Source organism: Verticillium nonalfalfae, assembly GCF_003724135.2.
Source record: "Verticillium nonalfalfae strain VnAa140/NRRL 66861 chromosome Unknown scaffold_198, whole genome shotgun sequence".
Classification (NCBI taxonomy): domain Eukaryota; kingdom Fungi; phylum Ascomycota; class Sordariomycetes; order Glomerellales; family Plectosphaerellaceae; genus Verticillium; species Verticillium nonalfalfae.
This window is the reverse complement of record NW_021167423.1, coordinates 12,045-31,804: the sequence shown is the minus strand read 5'-3', so window position 1 is coordinate 31,804 and position 19,760 is coordinate 12,045. Positions and strand designations below refer to the sequence as shown.

General features: G+C 54.8%; 6 protein-coding genes across 6 annotated transcripts; 2 read left to right on the top strand and 4 right to left on the bottom strand.

Annotated features, from left to right (window-relative positions):
• Positions 1-93: 93 nt before the first annotated feature.
• Positions 94-3,261, bottom strand: D7B24_003400 (uncharacterized protein; the record flags this gene model as incomplete). The annotated part of the gene is made up of 6 exons (XM_028637591.1): positions 94-721; positions 1,546-1,687; positions 1,772-2,052; positions 2,100-2,798; positions 2,862-2,916; positions 2,973-3,261. The coding sequence occupies 6 exons, from the start codon at positions 3,259-3,261 to the stop codon at positions 94-96; spliced, it is 2,094 nt and encodes a 697-aa protein (XP_028490648.1).
• Positions 3,262-3,898: 637 nt separating this feature from the next.
• D7B24_003399 (uncharacterized protein) lies at positions 3,899-5,134 on the bottom strand (the record flags this gene model as incomplete). The annotated part of the gene is made up of 1 exon (XM_028637590.1): positions 3,899-5,134. One exon carries the CDS (start codon positions 5,132-5,134, stop codon positions 3,899-3,901), a length of 1,236 nt encoding a protein of 411 aa, XP_028490647.1.
• Positions 5,135-5,845: 711 nt separating this feature from the next.
• Positions 5,846-8,259, bottom strand: D7B24_003398 (uncharacterized protein; the record flags this gene model as incomplete). The annotated part of the gene is made up of 5 exons (XM_028637589.1): positions 5,846-6,156; positions 6,209-6,997; positions 7,438-7,546; positions 7,599-7,900; positions 7,971-8,259. 5 exons carry the CDS (start codon positions 8,257-8,259, stop codon positions 5,846-5,848), a joined length of 1,800 nt encoding a protein of 599 aa, XP_028490646.1.
• Positions 8,260-8,930: 671 nt separating this feature from the next.
• Positions 8,931-11,199, bottom strand: D7B24_003397 (uncharacterized protein; the record flags this gene model as incomplete). The annotated part of the gene is made up of 11 exons (XM_028637588.1): positions 8,931-9,039; positions 9,103-9,192; positions 9,248-9,459; positions 9,525-9,736; positions 9,803-9,980; positions 10,040-10,189; positions 10,249-10,342; positions 10,413-10,573; positions 10,676-10,747; positions 10,801-10,940; positions 10,998-11,199. The coding sequence occupies 11 exons, from the start codon at positions 11,197-11,199 to the stop codon at positions 8,931-8,933; spliced, it is 1,620 nt and encodes a 539-aa protein (XP_028490645.1).
• A 989-nt stretch (positions 11,200-12,188) lies between these two features.
• On the top strand, positions 12,189-13,955 carry D7B24_003396 (uncharacterized protein; the record flags this gene model as incomplete). The annotated part of the gene is made up of 7 exons (XM_028637587.1): positions 12,189-12,319; positions 12,382-12,501; positions 12,553-12,800; positions 12,856-13,218; positions 13,277-13,368; positions 13,427-13,460; positions 13,513-13,955. The coding sequence occupies 7 exons, from the start codon at positions 12,189-12,191 to the stop codon at positions 13,953-13,955; spliced, it is 1,431 nt and encodes a 476-aa protein (XP_028490644.1).
• A 945-nt stretch (positions 13,956-14,900) lies between these two features.
• D7B24_003395 (uncharacterized protein) lies at positions 14,901-17,465 on the top strand (the record flags this gene model as incomplete). Its single annotated transcript, XM_028637586.1, has 4 exons — positions 14,901-14,924; positions 14,986-15,462; positions 15,524-16,239; positions 16,298-17,465. 4 exons carry the CDS (start codon positions 14,901-14,903, stop codon positions 17,463-17,465), a joined length of 2,385 nt encoding a protein of 794 aa, XP_028490643.1.
• Positions 17,466-19,760: the final 2,295 nt, after the last annotated feature.

The following is a 19,760-nucleotide window of genomic DNA, read 5'->3' as shown; positions in this document are numbered from 1 at the left end:
CCATGATGCTTTTTTCCTGCTCCATCCGTCCAACTCATCACGAGTGAAGTGAACGTGTGTGTGTGCTCTCCCCTTTAGCTGCCTCAGCACCGTCTAGACACAGCGCCGACTCGACGAGACGAACCCCCTCTCGCGCGCCCGCAGCGTCTCCCACCGGAGATGCTCCTCCTCCGCATCCTCCGCCTCTCCGGTCGATATCGTCTCCCACCGCTCGCCCCCGTCCTCGACCTCACACTCGTCTTGGTCTTCGTCTTCGTCACCCTCAACCTCCACGCCGTCGTCCGCCGCGCTCTCGTCCCGCTCCGCACTCGCCGTCATGGCCCCAGAGAAGACGTCGCCCCCGCCGGTCCGCCCGCCCTCCCACCAGGGCCTGTACCCCGCCAGCGCGCCGCGCCGAAACAGCGAGCCCGGCGGCGGCGCGGGCGTGATGCCGCGCGCGGGGTCCGCGTGCGAGGGGTCATCGGGGAGGAGGCGCAGGCGCGCGAGGACCCGGCGGTGCTCGACGTTGCGGAGGTCGTAGGGCCCCGCGGAGATGCCGGGGGGTGGGTTGGGGAGGAAGTAGCTGCTGTGGCCGGGTGAGCGGACGGCTTCCTCGTAGCGAGGGGGGGCTGTCGCCGTGAAGGGGGGCGCGGTGGCGCTGCTGTTGGCGGGATTTCGGGCGCGGGCTCCTGGGACCGGAGCTGTGAAGAAGTCTGGGAGGAAGGGTGGGAGACGGAGGGTGCTGGTTTGGTGGGCTTGCGGACTGGAGCTGCTTGTCCTGGGGGATCTCTCTTGGTGGGTGCTTGAAGGGGGGTTGGCCGTGGGGAGGGCGTGGCGGGAGGGCGTGGAAAAGAGTCCCCTTTCGACGGGAGTAGAACTTGCGGGAACGGCTGATGGTGCCCGGCTCAGTGTGATGGTTGTCGGGAACCAGTGCATAGACATGATGCAATCGAATAAGTGTGATGTGTTGCGAAACCTTGGCAGTGGTGCATATAGGAATAAAGGTGTGATTGATAGCCAAAAGCGTGGGACGAGGAAAGAAAGAGAAGTGCCGACTGATGTATGAATTATGATGCACATCGGAGATGGCTTCACAGAATAGGGTTCACGAGAGCTATCAAGGGTCTTGAACTTGAATTTAGATGTGCGAAAAGTAGTGCATTGCCGAAGACCATACCTCTACCCCGAACACCTCTCCGGCTGGGTGTCACCACAAATTGTTATCGGATTTTGCAAGGGCAATCGGTGCAAATGGTCGACCGCGGCCGTCTCAGAACATCAGCTGAATTCGGGCGATATGGGCCACTTCACCTTGAGAGCTTACTCGGACAAACGTCATGTCTTATTTTCACCCCATGGCCTGACCCGACATCTCGACACGCCGACCTGTGCTGTGGTATCCAGGCATCCAACTTCCTAACCCGTCAATCTTCTGCAACCCCTAAGTCTGTCGTGAGAGCCCTTTCGAGACCAGGCGCAGCGCTTCGCCCTTCCGCGACAGCACCCATTCTCAATAATGACGAGGCATTCAGTTTGCCGGCCCCCTTTCCCAGCGTATACGTATACAGAGTCAGAAGAATCAGGAGCAGCACCTGCACGCCTAGCAGAACGCTGGCGGCAATCATGGATGCATGGCTGACATCGACTCCCCTGAAGTTGACCGGCGGTTTGTCAACAATCCGCCGCAAGCCGTACGCTCTGTCCGTGTCTACAGAAGTCAACAGGGCTTCGTTGGCTAAATACATTGCAACCCCGAGCGCAAGACTTGCTGACTCCTGTGAGAGAAACCCACGAACGAAATTGTAGGCTTCTGTGGTCAGGCTCTCCTTTGAAACCGACGTCGCGTTACAGGTGCTGGCCATAGACTCAACCCAGGCGGGTGGACGAGGGTAGTCAATGCCCGCCAGTGGCGGCTTGAGGGCGCTGCACAGGCTGCCCGGAACACTCGTCTCCGTTGAGCGCAAGAGCTGAAGGAGCGTGTGGTGGTACGACTGCGGACCGAACAGGACTTCTGCTGCCATTTGCAGCGGACCGGGTGGCGAAGATGCTGTCCCCGGGCGGTCATAGTTTGAACTGTCAAGATTAGCAGCCATCATTAATAAGGGCCATATTGTACGTACTCGCTGGTAAGAGGCGATTCTGCAAAGTAATCGTCAAAGTCGTTCGTCTCGTTGGGGTCTAGCCATTGCGCCAGCAATTCAGATGGCTGTTCCTGATTGTAGAGATTTCCCAACTCAAAATACCCCATCGTGGAGCGGCCAACACATCGGATAGTGAAGTTGTGAAGATCGTCATTAAGCGTCGCGTCTCCTGCATCGGAAGCAAGTTTGGCGTCAAGATACATCTCCTCCTCAATATCTTGACGGTCGCGCGTAGCCCCCCACGGCTTCCCATCCTTACCGTCCGGAACACAGACTCGAATGGAGATGCCATTCCCGGTGTAGTTGGTGAGGAAAGGGAACTGGCCAGAACAGTTGGAAGGAAACTCATCGGCGGCGATGCTCGCACATTCTGATGAAGAGTTCAGCCTCAGCGAGCGCATCCTGAGTCCTCCAGTTGTGCTACCAGACGGCACAGACGAAACCCAGAAAGCGTCTGCAGAGACTGGAGCGAAATTGAAACCTTCGCCAGCATCCATCGTCTGGGATGTCCCGTTGCTCCTCCATAGCTGGGGCTGTATACTGCGGGACGTCAGGGTCCGGAGACGCTCATCCATCACGTTGAGTAGGGGCTGTCGGGGTATCTCCGGAATAGTGCCCGGGTCGATATCAAAGGCGAGAGATCGTGCACCAGTGCTTGACGTGTCTCTAGCAAAGATGCTGGTAAAGCTCTCGCATGAGGGAGTCCATCTTGAGCCCTCATGATTGTTGTCACACACATACGCTGGTCGAGAACCGATTGGAGCGAGATAGGTTCGAAGCGGAAGCTGTATGGCACCTAGCAGCAGTTAGTACTGAGGCGGCGGATCCCGTGATTCGGAACTCGAGACGAACTGATCAGAACAAACAAAGTCGCAATGTACAGGAAGGCTGATCGATCTCCAGCCGCACGATGGAGATGAGTTGGGTCCATTGTGACCCAGTTTCTGTCTGCAAGACCGAGCAACTGACGCATCGTGAGTTCCTGCTTCTTGTTCTTTCGCTCAACATGAGCTGCGGCACCGTAGGCCAAGAGAGCAGACACGAATGGAATCGTGACGACTGCAGCGACTGTGTCGATGACTGGAACAGCCTTAAGCCATGCTTCGTAGACGTTGATGTCTTTCTGACGGACTGTCGACATGCTGTCCGTTGGTGTCTGAGTTGCGACCACACAAATAAGCACCCATGGTGTAACGAGCAGTACGCTGTACCCAATAAGTATGAAGACTGGCTGCCATGGGTAGTGTCGTGGTTGGGCTTGTTGATGATTCGGGTCTGCCTGAACTTTCTTCGTGTCTCCTGTGCTTTGCGCGTGGTCGATCGTTTGCTTCATGATGAAGTGCTAGGGGATACCCTCGAAGCTGGAATTTGTCACATGAGACGGAGACGAGAGAATTCAATCGGAGATCCATGTCAGGGCCGGCACATCGACTCTTCACTTCTAAATTGTTTCTTCCCCCTGCTGCGGTCAGGACGTCTTTGCTTTGATCTGCTTAGAAAAGGGTATGGACTCCCCCAGAGCAAGCGAGGCCGCGGAATGCGTGCGCATGGCGTTGATCGACACCTAGCCTCGTAGGGTGAACCAATCTATGGTCAGGACCAAAATCCCCTAACCAGGTGCGCTTGCGACACAGTAGCTTAGGTCGCTTGGCAAGGCACACTGGTTGCCCTCACGTGGTCTTTCAGCGAGGCGACTGCCACTGAATCAAATCATGGCTAGACCCGATGCGTGAACGTTGCGTCAATGGCGTACATGCTTCAGCTAGCACAGCACCTCATCATTCTCCCGTTCCTGTGGGGTACCTGTCAATGCCGTAGGTCTCATTGAGTGAAACTTGCGTCACGACATTGCCGTTCTCCATGCGCACCCAAGTGTCGACGGACAAGGCGCCGCCCTGGTTTGCGCCCTCGGCTTTTGATGAAATGGTAAGGTGAAGTATTCGCGCGCCGCGATCCCATGTGCCGTAGCCTCCGTAGCCAGTGTGTTTGGCGAAGCAGAGGAATGGCGCCTTGGACGTGGCGTCTTTCCCCGGCCACGTTGAACACCACGAATCTCCGTGATCGTGTCCCACATGAACGCTGTGTAGGCCTTCTGCCTGAAGGAGCGCGTTCACAAACGCCGCATCCTCGCCTTCATTGCCTTGGAACGCCAGCGGCATGTCATCATTCAATCCGGGGAACAAGTCGGCATGTACCCCTGCCTTCTGTGCTTGGGAGAAAATGTGAGGCGGTATGTGCACGAAAGCAATGCTGGGGATGACGCGATTCTCATACTTTTCCCGAAGCTCCTTGTGCGTCTCGATGAACCACTTTGACGTCTCTGGCGCTACCCAGTCCGGCAGATCTGCGGTGTCCGATGAAGGGTCGTGGTTGAAGGCCTTGCCGCCGCGACTGTCAAAGAACCAGAGAATGGCAGCGGGATCCAGGCCCTCCGGCTCGGCACCTTCTTCCTGGTGAGGATGGATGAGAACGTAGTAGTTCGAACTGCCGGGCAAATGATTGACAGTGTCTGTGTAGCAGAGACTGTATACCCTTTCCGCCTTGTAGATGGCCTCCCTGGAGAGGTTGAATTGGGAGTCATGGTTGCCATAGACGGAGGCCCAGGGCTTGTTGCTCTGAAGCATCGGCCGGATGATCTGCTCGACATAGTCTGACGCGTTCTCGCGCAGCGTATTTTCGCCGGTAATGAGATCGCCGTTCAGGACAACAAAGTCAACCTTCTCGTCGCGCAGGACCGAGCTCATGACGCGCGTCGTGTTTTGGTCCTGCTCGATGCCCCAGCCGTCCTCCTGTTCCCCATAATGAAGGTCAGAGAAGATGGCGATGCGGAAGTCGCCGTCTTTGTTGAGCTGCAGATTGGCTTTCGAAGCAGAGGGCTCTCGCAACGCTGCGTGGCCAGGCGAGGTGTTGACGACGAGGATGACGAGGATGAAGAAGATGATGATAAAGACGATGATGGCACGGGCCATTCGCCAGAGGAGGGCCCGGCCGGACAGGGGCGGAAGGTCCGTCATCGCTGGCGGTGGCTTGCGATGGATCGGTAAAGAATGTCAGAAGATGATGTGGCAGGCGTCATTGCCTTCTGTGTCTGTTGATGAGAGATGGGACACCTTGTGTGTGAGTGAGGCGCGACGCCGATTGAAGTCTGCATGTCACCTCGATAGATGGACGTCGAACGTGGCCAAACAGGGACTGTCTCAGACTTTCCTGGGTGCCCGATTTGAGCGGGTCGAGCTCCTGGTGGTCATGGCGTGCGTAGGTCTGTCAAATCCCGAGCTATGGAAGAAAGGTGCGAGTTTGGATAGAATGGCGACTGTCAGCGCAATGATGTCTTTTCGATAGCGAAGATGCTATTGATGAAGACGGATGGATTGCTGAGGCATGGTTGAGGACGATGACTGGCGTTGTGGTGGAAGGAGGGAGCATGTGGCTAAGCATGAGGTTTAGTGCCTGTGGCGCTTTACTTTCGTGCCCAAAACTCACTCTACAGGGAGAAAGGGCTGGCCAGGGCGCCCTAACAGCACCAAAAGCGTGACTTCGTGTGCGCCTTCCTGGAACACATCCACCACCTATCGTCATAATGTTTGATATGTCACGCGATGAAGCCATTCTGGAGATGTGTTTCTACTAAGAATATTGCCTAGCCGATGTGTCCCTCTAAAGTGATCAAAATGTGCTCCGAGTCTATGTCGCAAGGCGAGCCACGTAACGCCGCAGGTCCCCCCTCAAGGGATGCGGAAGTACGGGTTCTCGACTGTCTCCCTGAGACTGTCCTTCAGCGGCTTCCACCCGTCCTGGCTGGCCCACTTCTTCAGGATGGCGATGGATTCAGACTGGTCGGTGAGGGCCGGGAAGAAGTAAGGGTCGGGATAGTCGGCAGGGAACTCCCGGTGAGGGCGGATCTCGCGCAACACGGCAAAAAATTCGTTCCAGTTGCTGCTGTGGCCCCAAGTCTGCAGACGGGCGTTCTTGATTTCCGGATCCAGAATCGCCGCAACGTGAATGGCCGCGACGTCCTCGACATCGACGAAGAACACTACATGACGTGTGAGTACGAGTTGGCAACCCGGAATGACGGAGGTACTTACTCGATGGGTACGGATCCAGCGCGGCTCTGTCATTCCTGAAAAGGGCGGCCACCCAGTGTCCGGGCTTCTCAACGTGCTTCACGTGGAAAGGCGCGCCAATGACACCCGCGGGGCTGACGACGTTGACTGTGAAAGGCGGCTTCTTCTCTTCGACAAACGCCCAGACTGCCTTTTCCGCAGCAGTCTTGCTGGCCGCGTACGTGATCATGGCGCGGGACGGCTCGTAGGGAGGGGGAGCCCAGGCGGCTTCCAAGATGGCCTCGTTCCACGTGTTTCTGTCGACAAAGGTTTCCTGCCCACGCACAGGAACGATGGCAGCCACGATGGAGCTGGTATAAACAACTTCCTTGACTGAGGGCTCTTTGGTGGCGGCGGTGAGGATCGATGTTGCGCCAGCGACGCTCTGAGGAATGACGGCGTTGGGATCTGGGTTGAAGTCAAGGGGACTGGCAACGTGGGCAATAGCCGAAACACCCTTGACGGCCTCGTCAAAGGCGCCATCGGCTGCGAGGTCGGCGACGGCGACGACTTCGAAGTTGCCGCTCTCTGCATAAGACTTGAAGGTATCTTGGACAAGCCAAGATGCCTGGTTGAGGTCGCGAACAGTGCCCCGGACTCTGTAACCGCGCTGCAGAAATTGGTTGACGACATGACCCGCGACGAAACCCGTGGCTCCGGTCACGAGCACCCATGCGCCATCCGGGATAGTTGTAGGGGGTGAAGACATGGCGATGGCGATCTTGGGAGAAACGGAAGAAAGCGAAGGTTGGCAGGACAGTGATGACGATGCTTTGGTCCGTAGCTTTGATGAATTCCGAAAGACAACATGATAATGATGGGATAAGGGGTTTTATATTTCGTCGAAAGCGAGCGTGATAGATCTTCCATTGAAAGCCGAGAGAGATGGTGGAACGCAATGGTGTCATTGGCCTCCTTCGGGTCATGCTCAAGGGATGGGACCAAAGGTGCACATGTAGGAGGTTAGTGATATCGCTCAGTTAGGAAATACCAAAGCTTGGCATGAACTACCCACGGCTTCCGGATCGCTTCTCGTGATCTTGCGCCATGGTAAAGTCCGCCGCAAGAACCGATGGACGTGATTCTCCGGTGCAATTCTCCGGTCGGCGCATTGGCGCACTAAATCTCTTCAGCAGCGGTTCTATCCACTTGCTCATCTTGCTCATGCCGCAAAACATCCACGAGTGGAAAGGCGTGTTTCCAGTACAAACGTTCCAACATTTCCGAAAGGCCGAGAGAAGTTGGGCCACCACTGACTTCAACCATGGAGACCACGCCCTGACAGTGTTGTATGGCCGTCTTTGTGTCTCCAAAGCTCATCTAGATTATCGATTAGCTACTAGAACATGTGCAATCTTCTGACGCCGCTCACTTCATCCAAGGCCAGTGCAAGACCTGTGGCGACTGTCACCCGGCGAATAGGCCCGTTGAGCGCATGCCGCAAAGTTTCGAGACCTTTCTGTTTATACTGAAGAGCCATTTTCTTCAGCGAGTTGTCTTCTGGCTTGCCACGTAATATGTTTTGACAGGCACAGAGGAGGATAGCCGTGTCTAGGAAGTTCTTGTCCGCGATGGCAAGCCCAACCCAATCTCGGAGGATGCGGAGGCCGTGATCTCCCTCAAAATTGAAAAGAGCACAGTTGACAGCCATATAGGGCACCATAACGCTGAAGTCTGTCCAAGAAAAAGATCAGCATGGGTGGTCAGCTGTGCGAATTTCCCATCAAGGGGTTTCAGCTCGTACAGTAACGCAGCAGATCATACTCCGCAGGCGCCAAGGAGCTCGCTAAATATGTGAAGAGACCGCCCTTGTGGTAATTTGGCGTGCTGTTCAGAGGAACGAGAGCTATCGAGAAGGTCTGGTCGTCCTCCTCCTGAGCCAGTTTCACTTCTTTCTGATGCTTCTGCACCCTCAAACGCCGTTTCTTGGCATGCGCTTGACGAGTGGCATGTGAGTGGCATAACTTTCGTGACTCGGACGACATGGGTCTCGTAGGCCCAGAAACAGGGACAAACTGTATTTGTGACTGCATTTTCGAGAACTTGGCATTCGAAGTCGCGAGATTCTCCGAGAGGCTCTTTCGTTGCTGGCATGAAATACCAGTTGATCAAAAAGGAGGAATGGAGTGGGAGACAACACACTCGTCAGCGGAAATGGACCTCCTACTCCCTACTCTAGCTAGTTCCACGGCGCACAAGTCGCGCACAAGTCCACTCCGCTGCCAAGACTTGCAACTACCAGTTTGGGAAGTAGGTATCCACCTTTGAGCTCTACCTTGTGGTACGGTAGACAATGTGAGTGAGGCTTCGGGGTTTTTATTATGGTGCTCACCGGCAGAAATGGGGATTTTTCTCGCCCATTGTCTACAGGAATATTGGGAAATGGACTGATCCTTTAGCTGTGCATCAGAGCCACCTTCTTCTCAAGTGGCAGGTCTTGGTCGTTGTCATGCTGTTAATTTTCTCCTACGCAGCTTGATTTTGGCTGTGAAGGTCACACGAGTGTCGATATTTATGCAATCCCCGTTCGGTGAAGCAACTCCTTATCAATTTGAACATGGGTGGGCTCATTTTACATCGTATTGTTTACGTCAAATACTTCTCCTCAAACCTCAATAGTAATTGCGGTCCACGCTTCAGGGTGGCTGGCACACCAACATGCAGCCGTGGATGACGCCAGGTTCTAAAGTGCTCGACAAGGAGCTTAGATATTCATGTCGCTGATCTTTGTCGACTGCCGAACCTCGTTGGCGTGCATCTCGACTTCCGTGACGTAACCCTTGAACTTCCGAAGCGGTACACGTTTCTCGAAGCTGTGTTTCAATCATGTCAGCCATTCACCGTAGAATCGTTAAAGGGCATCGCAGATAGCTTACAGTTCGTCAATTTCGGCAGGTGTTCGGCGTGCGACCTCGGGAAGGATCAGCCAGGCAATAGCCACGGCGACAGTGCCGGTGCCGGCGAAGCTGAAGGCCAATGTTAGTGGACAGGGCGGGTTTCTTCGGAAGCGTGACACCTTACAAGAAGGCGGTTTTGACGCCCCAGTGGGTATTGTCTCCATTGATCATGATTGGAGTAGTGAAGCTGAACATGACCGAGATGGCGTTAGAAGCTGCAAGGGCCCATGCGGAGGTCCGGGCTCGAAGGCGCTGCTGAGGCATTTCGGCGGCGTACGCATATCCGATGGATGAAGCACCAGTGGTGGAGAAGGTAGCCAAACAGGCGAAGAAGATCTAGACCGTACGTCAGCCTCATGGTAGGAGGAGCATCATGGCGTTCTGGCACTAGGCGGACTCACGAGAAGCGAACTCAAGGTCTTGTCGGTGTAATCAAAGCAACCAATAATGCCTAGGGACAAGACTGAAAGAACCGTGACCGCATAGGGGTAGACGGTGAGAGGGCGTCGACCAAGCTGATCAGTGAGAGTGGATGTGAGGATCATGGAGAGCAGCTGGACACTGGACAGGATGACCGTCACGAGGAAGGGATTCTTGTTGCCGGCATATTGGACTACGCTGGTTAATCTCACATCCTCGGCGTACCCTAGGTATTTTTCGAGAAAGCGAAGGTACTTACAGAAGTAGGTTGCATAGGTGTTGAAAACGGCCAAGCCAACAAATTGTTGCGTCACCTTGGGCCAGGAACAGATAATGAAGCGAATCAGATTGCGACCGCGGAAGACCTCCCACATGTCCTCTTCTTTATTCTTCGCCGCCAAATCGTTCTCCATCTGAATGGTAGCGTTCATGACGTTCTGTTGTTCGAATATTAGCAGCAAATCCGCGCATCAAGTAACCTAGAGTTATCACTGACAATATGTTCTTGAACATCGAAAGCTTCGACACCTCGGTTCAAGACCTGAAGCGACTTGGAGGCCTTCTCGAACCTGCCCTTGCTGACGAGCCACCAAGGCGACTCTGGCAGGAGAATGAAGATGATTCCAGCAACTCCCACCATGGCCCACTGAAAAATGTCAGCAATTGGTTGCTTCTACGAAACAATATTTATGTTTCCTTACGTACCTGCGTGTAGATGGGTGTTTTGTAGTCGGTGGGGTCGGCGGCCTTAAGCTCGTAAAGAGCAACCGAGGCGAATAACTGCCCGAGAACGAACCAGCTTGAGAATCACGGTCAGAGTTCAATTCATGAAGTTGGATACGAGCATTGGAACAGGGGGGCCTGCTCACAAAGTATAAGCGTTGATGAAAACACCCCTAAGCTGGGTTGGGGCAACTTCGGCCAGGTAAAGTGGCATGGTACACTGGAGCATGCCAACTCCCATGCCCGACAGGAGCTTAGCAACGAGCCAATGCTGCCAGTTGTTTGCGAAAGATTCGGTCATCACGCTCTGTAGCCAACTATTGTTAGCATAGCTCTCTCTCATGATTTCAAGTCAGCTCTCTCTCATGACTTGAAGTCAAAAGAGAACCGCTAAGCTGAGGCTACTGACCGTGATGAACATAGCCAAGATGATCAAGAGAGAAACCTTACGACCGTATGCCTCGGTGACGTACTGGATGAGCTGCATGATATGTTAGACTGAAGCCCAGGATTTTGCGCGTGCTTGTTGCTTACAAGCTGACCAATAGTTTGCCCTGCTGATTGGATTCCTCCCCACGCCGAAATGTATCTGCCTGCAATGATCTTTTTGCCGCCACCAGCCATTTGTTTGATGAAACCCTTGTTCGAGACAATGCCACCATTCAAGTTGATTTCTGGCACTTCTCATTAGTCGATATTTCTTGCGCATTGCTTGAGGTTACGGTACGTACGATATCCGTCAAGTGATGCGCTGAAAGCACCGGCCATGGCGATGATACCAGCTACTTTGTACAGTCGCATAGTGGCCCACACGCTGAGATCATCACTCTTCGCACGCATGGGACCGAGGGCCTCGTGGAAAGGCCCTTGGGACTTCTCGTCCCCATGATCGTGGCCCTCCACCATGTCGACTTCAGGGTTTTGTTTATCCATTGTGACTTTGTGTTTGTGAGACAAATCTCAACCAGAGAAGTAAAAGTCGAAGCAGACAGCTCTGTGCCAAGCTGGCACTGACAATAGAGAAGATGATGCACTCTGTCGATCCCTTTTGAAGCTCATGGGTCGAGTCATCCTTATACCAACCGCCAATATGCGGCTGCAACATGTAAGTTATAGAGCCGGTTCTCAATGACCCCAGGTAAACCCCATGGGGTTGGGGGTGGTGCAATGTGCCTGTTCCCCCACCTTCTGACAGTAAACCGTCAATAGCTAGCCTTCCCATCTAGCGCTAATCGAACAAAGCTTGCCTGGTCGTAGTATTACGTGCAGTAACCTTTCTCGCGATGCGTGCACCCTGTTTGGCTCGCTTCGTGCCGACTCAGCCGTCACTGCCGTCACTGCCGGCATTCGGCCCCTGAACACGCGAGGCTCGGACCAGAATCTGGCCTGACGACAAGGGCTATTTTGGCAAATCCGTAAAGATCCGTTGGAAAATCCTACCTCGTGATCTTTATCCGTTGGCACCTGTCCGTATGTGAGCTCAACCAAGGCCCCGATTTCCACGCGTCGCGCGCCCTAGTTCTGAAAACGTGCCGCGGTAGCATATTTCTCATTGGAGCTCGGTACTCTTTCACGCGATCACTGTCGTGTTTCTTTGCGAATATGTGCCGACGCGAGTCTGGGGATCCGGGGAGCCTGAACCCCACGGGGAAGCTCGTTGCGCGGATCATCAAGCTGGTGACCCCTGGGTACCTAGCTGTGGTAAGTGAGCTGCTCCATATTGCCTTTCGTCGAAGCTTTACGTCCACCCATGTGAACTCAATTGTTTGGCGCATGGATCGACAGGTACGTAGGCTTTGGTCTCATATAATGAGCTGTCTGGAGCCTTTGTAGCTAGGTCCGTCCTGCATCCTCACTAGATCGACCTCTAACGATCATCCTCTGCAGCCTTTATCACGATTACCAGAATCAGAACTGTCGCCATGGCTCCTGTGCTGTCCAAACTTCTCGTTCTGGGGCAACTAGGCTGCGTGTCTGCTCTCACGTTTGCCGTGCCATCAGCTGTCCCGTCGAATGCAAGCCCCAAGCTAGCTGCGGCTCCTGTGGGAGTCTCGTGGGTTGCCTCGACTGTTGATTGATCATCCAAGAGTGCTCTATACTTACTTGCTTTCTCAGATTTGAGTTCTTCGCTTGGCCCGGTTATTTCGACGATGTCGCCTCGACAACCAAGTGTCTCCAGAACCTCAAAGATGTGAGTGGCACTTGGCCGCCCATCCGAATCGGCGGAACCACCCAGTAAGCAGCCTTTGTAATAGTCTAGGGGTTCCAAAACTGACTTAGCCATAGGGATCGCGCTACTTATGATGCCTCATCCAGCGCGGCGGTGACGTACACGGTTGCCAGCGCCGGAGCTGCGCCAGCGTCTCTGACCTATGGACCCTCGTTCTTTTCGTTAGCAGCCGAGTATGGTGGCAAGGTCGTCATTGGCCTGAACCGTCGACTGAACAACCAAGCCAACACCATTGCGGCGGCTAAAGCTGCAAAGGCAGCAATGGGAAATCTGTACTCCATTGAGCTTGGCAACGAGCCCAACTGTGAGTTTTTGACCGACGCCTCTGTTTGCGTCTCGCTGACTGGCTTCTTCACCAGTCTTTACCAGCAGCGACCCCATCGCCGGAGGAAACACTTGGAACGCGGCTGCCGACTACGCTTCTCAACTCAGTTGGCAGAAGGCGGTGGGCGGTGCTCTCGGCGGTTCAGACCAGTTCTCGGCTGGTGTATACTTTGGAACTTCACCGATGAGCATCAAGGGCCTCACTGACCAAGAAGGGAGCGCCAACTCCTTCGTCAAAGACTACTGTTCCCACAACTACCCGCAGTCCCAGAGCACTGCCGACCTTTCCAAGTTGATGGATCACAGCGCTATCAAGACCCAGATCCAGCCGTTTGCCGCCGAAATCTCTGCTGCTAATGCCGAGGGCAAGCCTCATATCTTTGGAGAGACCAATTCTGGTGAGGCGATTTGCTTGAGCGGTGATGATTCTGTTCAGTACTGATTCGTGTTTTCCAGCGACCCAAGGTGGTGGCGGCATCAGCCCGACGTACGGTGCAGGTCTGTGGGTGATGGACTACGCAATTCAAGCGGCCATTCTGGGAACAAATGTTAGTCTGAACCGACGTTTTACTAGTCTGTGATTTCGCTGATCAATTCGATTCCCAGGCTCTCTATTTCCATCACGGCACCATTGGAAATTGTAAGTCTGGTTCTCGGAACGAATGCAGGACGACGAGGCTGACGCAAAGCAGGCCAGTATTGCTGGTGGGGTAACTTCACCGTTGGTGCTCCGTACTACGGTGCCATGATGGCCACCAAGGCCCTTGCAGGTGCCGACAGGGTTGCCCCTCTCGACGATGGCAGCACTCGTTACGGTGCCTATGCCATTTATAAGAACAACACCCCTGTCAGGGTCCTCCTTTACAACTCTGAATACTTCACCAGCGGGACTCGGGCAACGCAGACGTATACGCTAACAGGGCTGACTTCGTCCAAAGTCACTGCTAAGCGCCTGACTGCTGCGTTCTCCACTTCCAGGGTTGATAAGGGTCAGTCTCCCACACTGGCGGGACAGACTTGGACGGGTGGATCCTGCAATGTGAAGGGTACCGAAGTCTTGGAGAGTGCGACTGTATCCGGTGGTCAGGCTACTTTCACCGTTGGTGCTTCTGAGGCTTTGCTGGTGTACCTCTGAGGTCCAATGTACTTTGGATCAAGTGCGACGTGGTGCCAGGGTGCGGGCTGTAGGACCGTGTAGCTGGGTCGGCTTGTGTCTAGTTCAAGATAAGAGGTTCATGGGATTCAGGCTCGTGAGATTTAGGACAAATGATGCAATACACCTAACTGGATCGAACAATGGTGCGATGAATGCGCAGTTTCTCCGAATGAACAACATATGTGCAAGAGTAGTAGTAGATTTTGCATATACATGAGAATCATGGTTCAAAGAACGCAGGACTTTGAATGGGTAACGTGAAGAAAACGTGGATGCAAATGATCTTTTTCGTTTGCTTTTCTCAAACACCTTTCTCATGGGTTTCCTCGATCTTTTTGCCAATTGCCAACTGAATCGGAAATTGAAGCCTACACGCTGCTTATTCGCGACTCTCGAGGTAAATTTTGGCACTCTAGATACCTAATACTGCCTTGAGGCACCTTCCTGTTCGCTTCTGTCATTTGGTCCAACAAGACAGGCCTGGAACGCATCTTTCGGCCATACGACGCCATACCAGAGCAACAAGCAAGCCAACTCCCCAAAGGTCTCCGTTTTTTCCGCATTATCCGTTGTATCCGTCTTCTTGATTCTATGTTCGACATATAAGAAGGACGTGGCTTGATAAATGCCCGGATGAGGACCCTTCCCCGCATTCACCGGCACTCCGGCACCTTAGTGCGTCCGCCCCCCGCGTACCCCCACCGGAAAACACGGCACCCCTCGTGTAACGTCAGGAGGCTCACAACACAAAGACACCTGATCATGGGGTGGCTTGCCGGTTGGTATTCACCCGAGGAAGGAAGCTATTGGCGTCACAGGAGCTCCAGTTGGCAACGCGGCTGCTTGGTTCAAATGCTGTAGCAGGTCTGCTCGTCCGAGGCGGGATGGCGACCACCCACATTCCCCTTCGCCACCAACGCAGCCATGACGACGAAGGAAGAACAGGCTGTGAGTTCGGACTGGCTCCCTTGACTTGATCGAAGTGTGGCTTACCACGGAAGAATTGTAGATTGTCAACAAGCTCCAGGCGAACTGGGTCTGGTCACCCGACTGGGTCGATTCTTCCACAGGCAACACGGTCGGCAACATAGCAGTCTTCACCCGCCGATTCGTCGCGGACTCCAAGCCCAGCAAATCATTGCTGCAGCTTTCGGCAGACACGCGGTACAAACTCACAGTGAACGGAACGCGAGTCGCAGTAGGGCCCGCGAGAGGAAGTCCGTTGATATGGTACTACGACACGATTGACATTGCGCCGTTTGCGCAAGCGGGAGAGAATGAGATCAAGATTGAGGTCCTCCGCTGTTTCTCCTCGTCACGGGGCGCCATGCCGTTTGAAAGAACTGCGACACCCGGCTTGACGGTCGTAGGGTCTGTGCAAGCCGGCGACCACTCCACCGAGCTCGACTCGGCCCAGGGCTGGGAGGTACAAACTGATGACAGCATTCTCTTTCCAATGGGCCTCATTGATGACAACTTCTTACACGTAAGATCCTAATCTAGGCGTATTTACCATCCATATGATATGCTCATCGTCATGCTTGCAGATTTACGAAAGAGCTTCTCCAAAAGCCCTCGGGATACTCGCGACACCAAAGGCGTACAACATCAAGACGCTGAATGGCGAGCTGGCCCCCTGGCGCCTGCGCGCACGATCGATACCCATGCCAACACAAGAGGCTATCAAGGTTAACACCGTTCGTTTCTGCCAGAGCACTCTTCCTGTCGACGAGTGGACTCGCTCTCTTTCGGGGGCGCATCCACTGACTCTGCCGGGGGCAAGTCGACATGTGCTTGAGCTGCAGGCTGACGTCCACTCAACCGCCTTCGTACGCTGGACGTTCAGAGCGGCATCACGGTCTCGAGTTAAGCTGAAAGTAACATACTCGGAAGGATACGAGCTCGAGCCTCGTGTATACCCATTCTTCCGCACCAAGGCCGATCGCTTGGATGCAACGGCTGGTCGAATCATAGGACCATACGATGAGGCGGTGTTGGACATTTCGGCAGACAGCCAGGTTAACTACGAACCCTTTTGGTTCCGTACGTTCCGCGTCTTCCGTCTTGAGGTGGACGTCGGTCCCGAAGCGGTCGAGTTTGTGTCCTTCGACGCGACGCAGACGCATTACCCACTGGAAGTCAAGGGCAGCTGGTCCGATCACAGCGACCCGCAGGGCGCGCAGATGTGGGATGTCTCTATACGAACCATGCGCAACTGCATGTTTGACGGATACTCGGACTGCCCATTCTACGAACAGCTCCAGTGAGTCAATGTGATCAGTGCTCGAGCGGTAAGGAAAGCTCGACTGACACGATTCCAGATATTCGGGAGACACCCGCGCAGTCGGCGTGTTCCACTACTTGATCTCCGGCGACGACAGACTCATGCGGCAGGCCATCACGACATTTGCCTCGTCCGTCACAGTAGAAGGCCTGACGCAATCCCGTTTTCCATCCCACGTACCACAAATCATCGCGGCATTCCCTCTGCTATGGATCCTTCAAGTCTGCGATCACCATCTCTACTTTGGCGACACAGCCTACGCGCGCAGTTTCATACCACGCATTGACGGCGTCCTCGACTTCTTCGACCGCCATGTCGACGAGTTAGGTCTCGTCAGTGGCCTCCCAGAAGACGTCTGGCAATATGTTGACTGGGTGAACACTTGGGGCGCCACGGACGACCACCCGGACAAGGGCGTCCCGACATCCGGCCGCACGTCAAACCGCCACACCTACTTCAGCATGCTCTATGCCCTCGTGCTACGAAACGCAGCGAGCCTCCTCCGTGACGTTGGCAGGCCAGGCAACGCAACTGAGTACGAGGCCCGGGCCGCGAATCTCACCGAGGCAGTCCGAAAGCACTGCTACGACGGCCGCTTCTTCACCGACTCGACCGCCGACGTGGCCGACGGACTGGCGTACTCGCAGCACTGCCAGGTCTTCGCCGTACTGTCGGGAGCTGCAGAGGAGCATGAAAACGCTCGGATCCTGCAAGAATCGTTTGCGGACACAAGGTTCTCCAAGTGTTCCTACATGATGCAGTTTTACGCTCTGCGGGCCTTTTCACTGGCGGGCGACGAAGCGTACGAGACGTACTACGGGCACGTGTGGGCGCCATGGCGGAAGATGCTAGCCGCGAACCTGACGACCTGGGAAGAGGACGACGTGCGGCAGCGATCTGATTGCCATGCCTGGGGCAGTGTCCCGCTGTACGAGTTCTGCACCGAGGTGGCGGGTGTCCGGCCGCTTGCGCCGGGCTGCGCCAAGTTACTCTTCAAGCCTCGTGTACGGTTGAGTGAGAGGATCGACGCTACCGTGGCCCTTGGCGGCGAGAACGTGGCCAGAGTGTCGTGGAGGAACGGAACCGAAGGTGATCGGTTTGTTGAGCTCACGTTGGAGAAGCCAACCGTGGTGGTGAGTCAGCTGCCTGATGGTGACGAGGTGAACCACGGTACGGTCCAACACCTGCATTTGTTGGTTGAGTAGATTTCTGTAAGAGTTGCGTTGGGTTGACAGTCTTCCACATGCTGTCTGGAAAGATGACAGGACGGCGTAAACATGACTGGGTTTCGTTTCACCACCATAGACATAGGTATTGCTCCAGACTTGTCTGATGTGAGGGAGCTTCCAGCCAGGCCACACAAAATGTGACAGTATCTAGTGGTATTCACGTTCAGAGATGTTCCCTCTGGCTAGCCGCAGGCGCATAGATCCAACTGAAACCAGCTGAATATGCCTGTTCAAAGGCGTTTTGGTTCTGTCACGACTAGAAGCAAATCAAGCCATAACATGTCAATCACCAGAAAACTCAACAAACCCAGTATCAGCTGAACTTCAGCAGCCAAGCCTTTGCCAGCTCCATGGCCTCGTCACATGTCCCCTTCTTGCACAGCGTTTCCAGGTCTACATCTGCAGCCATGCTGCACTGACAGCGCAGCCACACCCAATCAATCTTGCCACGACAAAAAAACGCCCGAAGAAGAAACAACGGTCGGTGACCTGGGGACCCGACCCCAGATGAGCGGTGACGGACTTCCATGTCGGTCGCTGCCTCAGCGGCTATCCGCAACCCAAAAATGCGGCCGCATCGCCGGCGCACTGTAGCGGAGAATACGGTCATTGTGTTTCACGACGTAAGCCCCGAAGCGCGCATGCTGGGCGTCACTCGACGATAACTAGCGCGCGCGAGATGAAGGGTCCATGTCGACCGGGAAAGGCATCATCATTTGGTGTCGGGCCGGTGCTTCAGTGAGTCAATCTGTTGCGATCTATCGTCTTTGGTCTTCGACTTTGTCCCTTTGCTGTTTGTCTCGAAGTTAGATGAGGCCTCTTCATGTGGGACCCCGCCTGTCAAAGAAGGCCGCACTTCAACACTAGCCTAGAATTTAGGCATGGCCGGCACTCTAAATCCCGGGCGGGTTATTCATGCAATGCACTGTCGATGAACGGAGAGAAATGAAATGAGCAGCCGGGTGCTCTGCGTGGGTGAGGAACCGCCGCCCGAGGATTCGGGAAATGAGAAGGGGAGCGGGTAGGCTCTGGTGCGTCAGGGCGAAGGTAGCCACGCCGACCACTGAAACGAAACGGTGGCCTGGGCGGAAAGTCCCTTTGGAAGAATTGGCACACACACACTTGATGTCCAGGGTCCAGTAGCACACGACTTGGATCGAGGTCGGGAATGACAGAAGGTCGGATGAGAAGACGTAGTCGGTCGCGCGTTGGAATGACGGCGCATTCTTGGCAGTGGATTGTGCGACGACCAGCGCGTGGCTGAGTGAGGGCTTTTGGCCAATGCTAATGGCATTGCCGATGCCGTTGCCACGGTCTGGAACGGCGGCGGCCAGCGTGCGCGGCATTTGGGGCCCAGCGCCAGATGTCAGGTGGAGAGGTTGACTCGAACAAGGCCATTGTATGTCTGCCTGGTGTCGCTGTCGGGCTCGTCTGGTCGCCTCATGTCCCGTCGATGGGCAGACGCTTGGTGGGCGCTCCCGTTAACGTGTGCGTTCGCTGGCGCGCGACCGTCGTCTCAACGGGACCGGCGCCAACAGTCCTCTCATCTTATGGAGGGGACCACGCCAGTCGATCAATGACCCTTGATTGCTTGATTGCTTACTTGCTTCCTAACGGAGAGGGTGTGAAGGCCAGGGAGGTAATCGATGTCAGGTTTCGTCTGGTTGAGCTCTGGGACCTTCCAATCCTCCCTCCTTCCTTCCTGGTCCAGTCATCGTGTTGCCCTTGCCCTCTCCCAGGTGCCGCCATGCCACTGCCATCTCTGGCGATCCGGGGCCCAGCAGGCGGTCCTTCCGAGCTATGGTGGAAGAAGCAGCCAATAGGGCCATGAGGTACGCCGATGAGCTGGAGCTAAATTGATTTAAAGGGGAGAAGGTCTAGGATGCCTGCTGCAGGGGCGATGCAAGGTACACATCTCTAGCGCGTTTCACGATTCGGCCCCTGCCTTCGTTGTTGGCTTCCCTTTGGTCATGCCCACTTGCCAAGACTGCAGACCGAATGTAACTGACAAAGGGTGATAGAATTGCTCTTGCCCTGTTCAGACCTTGCTCTGCCTCGTGCTTTCCGTCTTTGCCAATTTTTTTTTTTTTTTTTTTTTTTTTGGGTTGACGAGGGGCCTTACGCCGAGTGCCGTTCAAGTCGCATGTGAAGTCAGGTGTGGCTTCCGTTCGGACTGCCAACTATTGATGTGGCCTCGACTCATGTAGGTAGCAATGCGTCGTCAGTGGAGGGGACCGAAAAACCTGGAGGCGGGATGGCAGCGCGGGACAG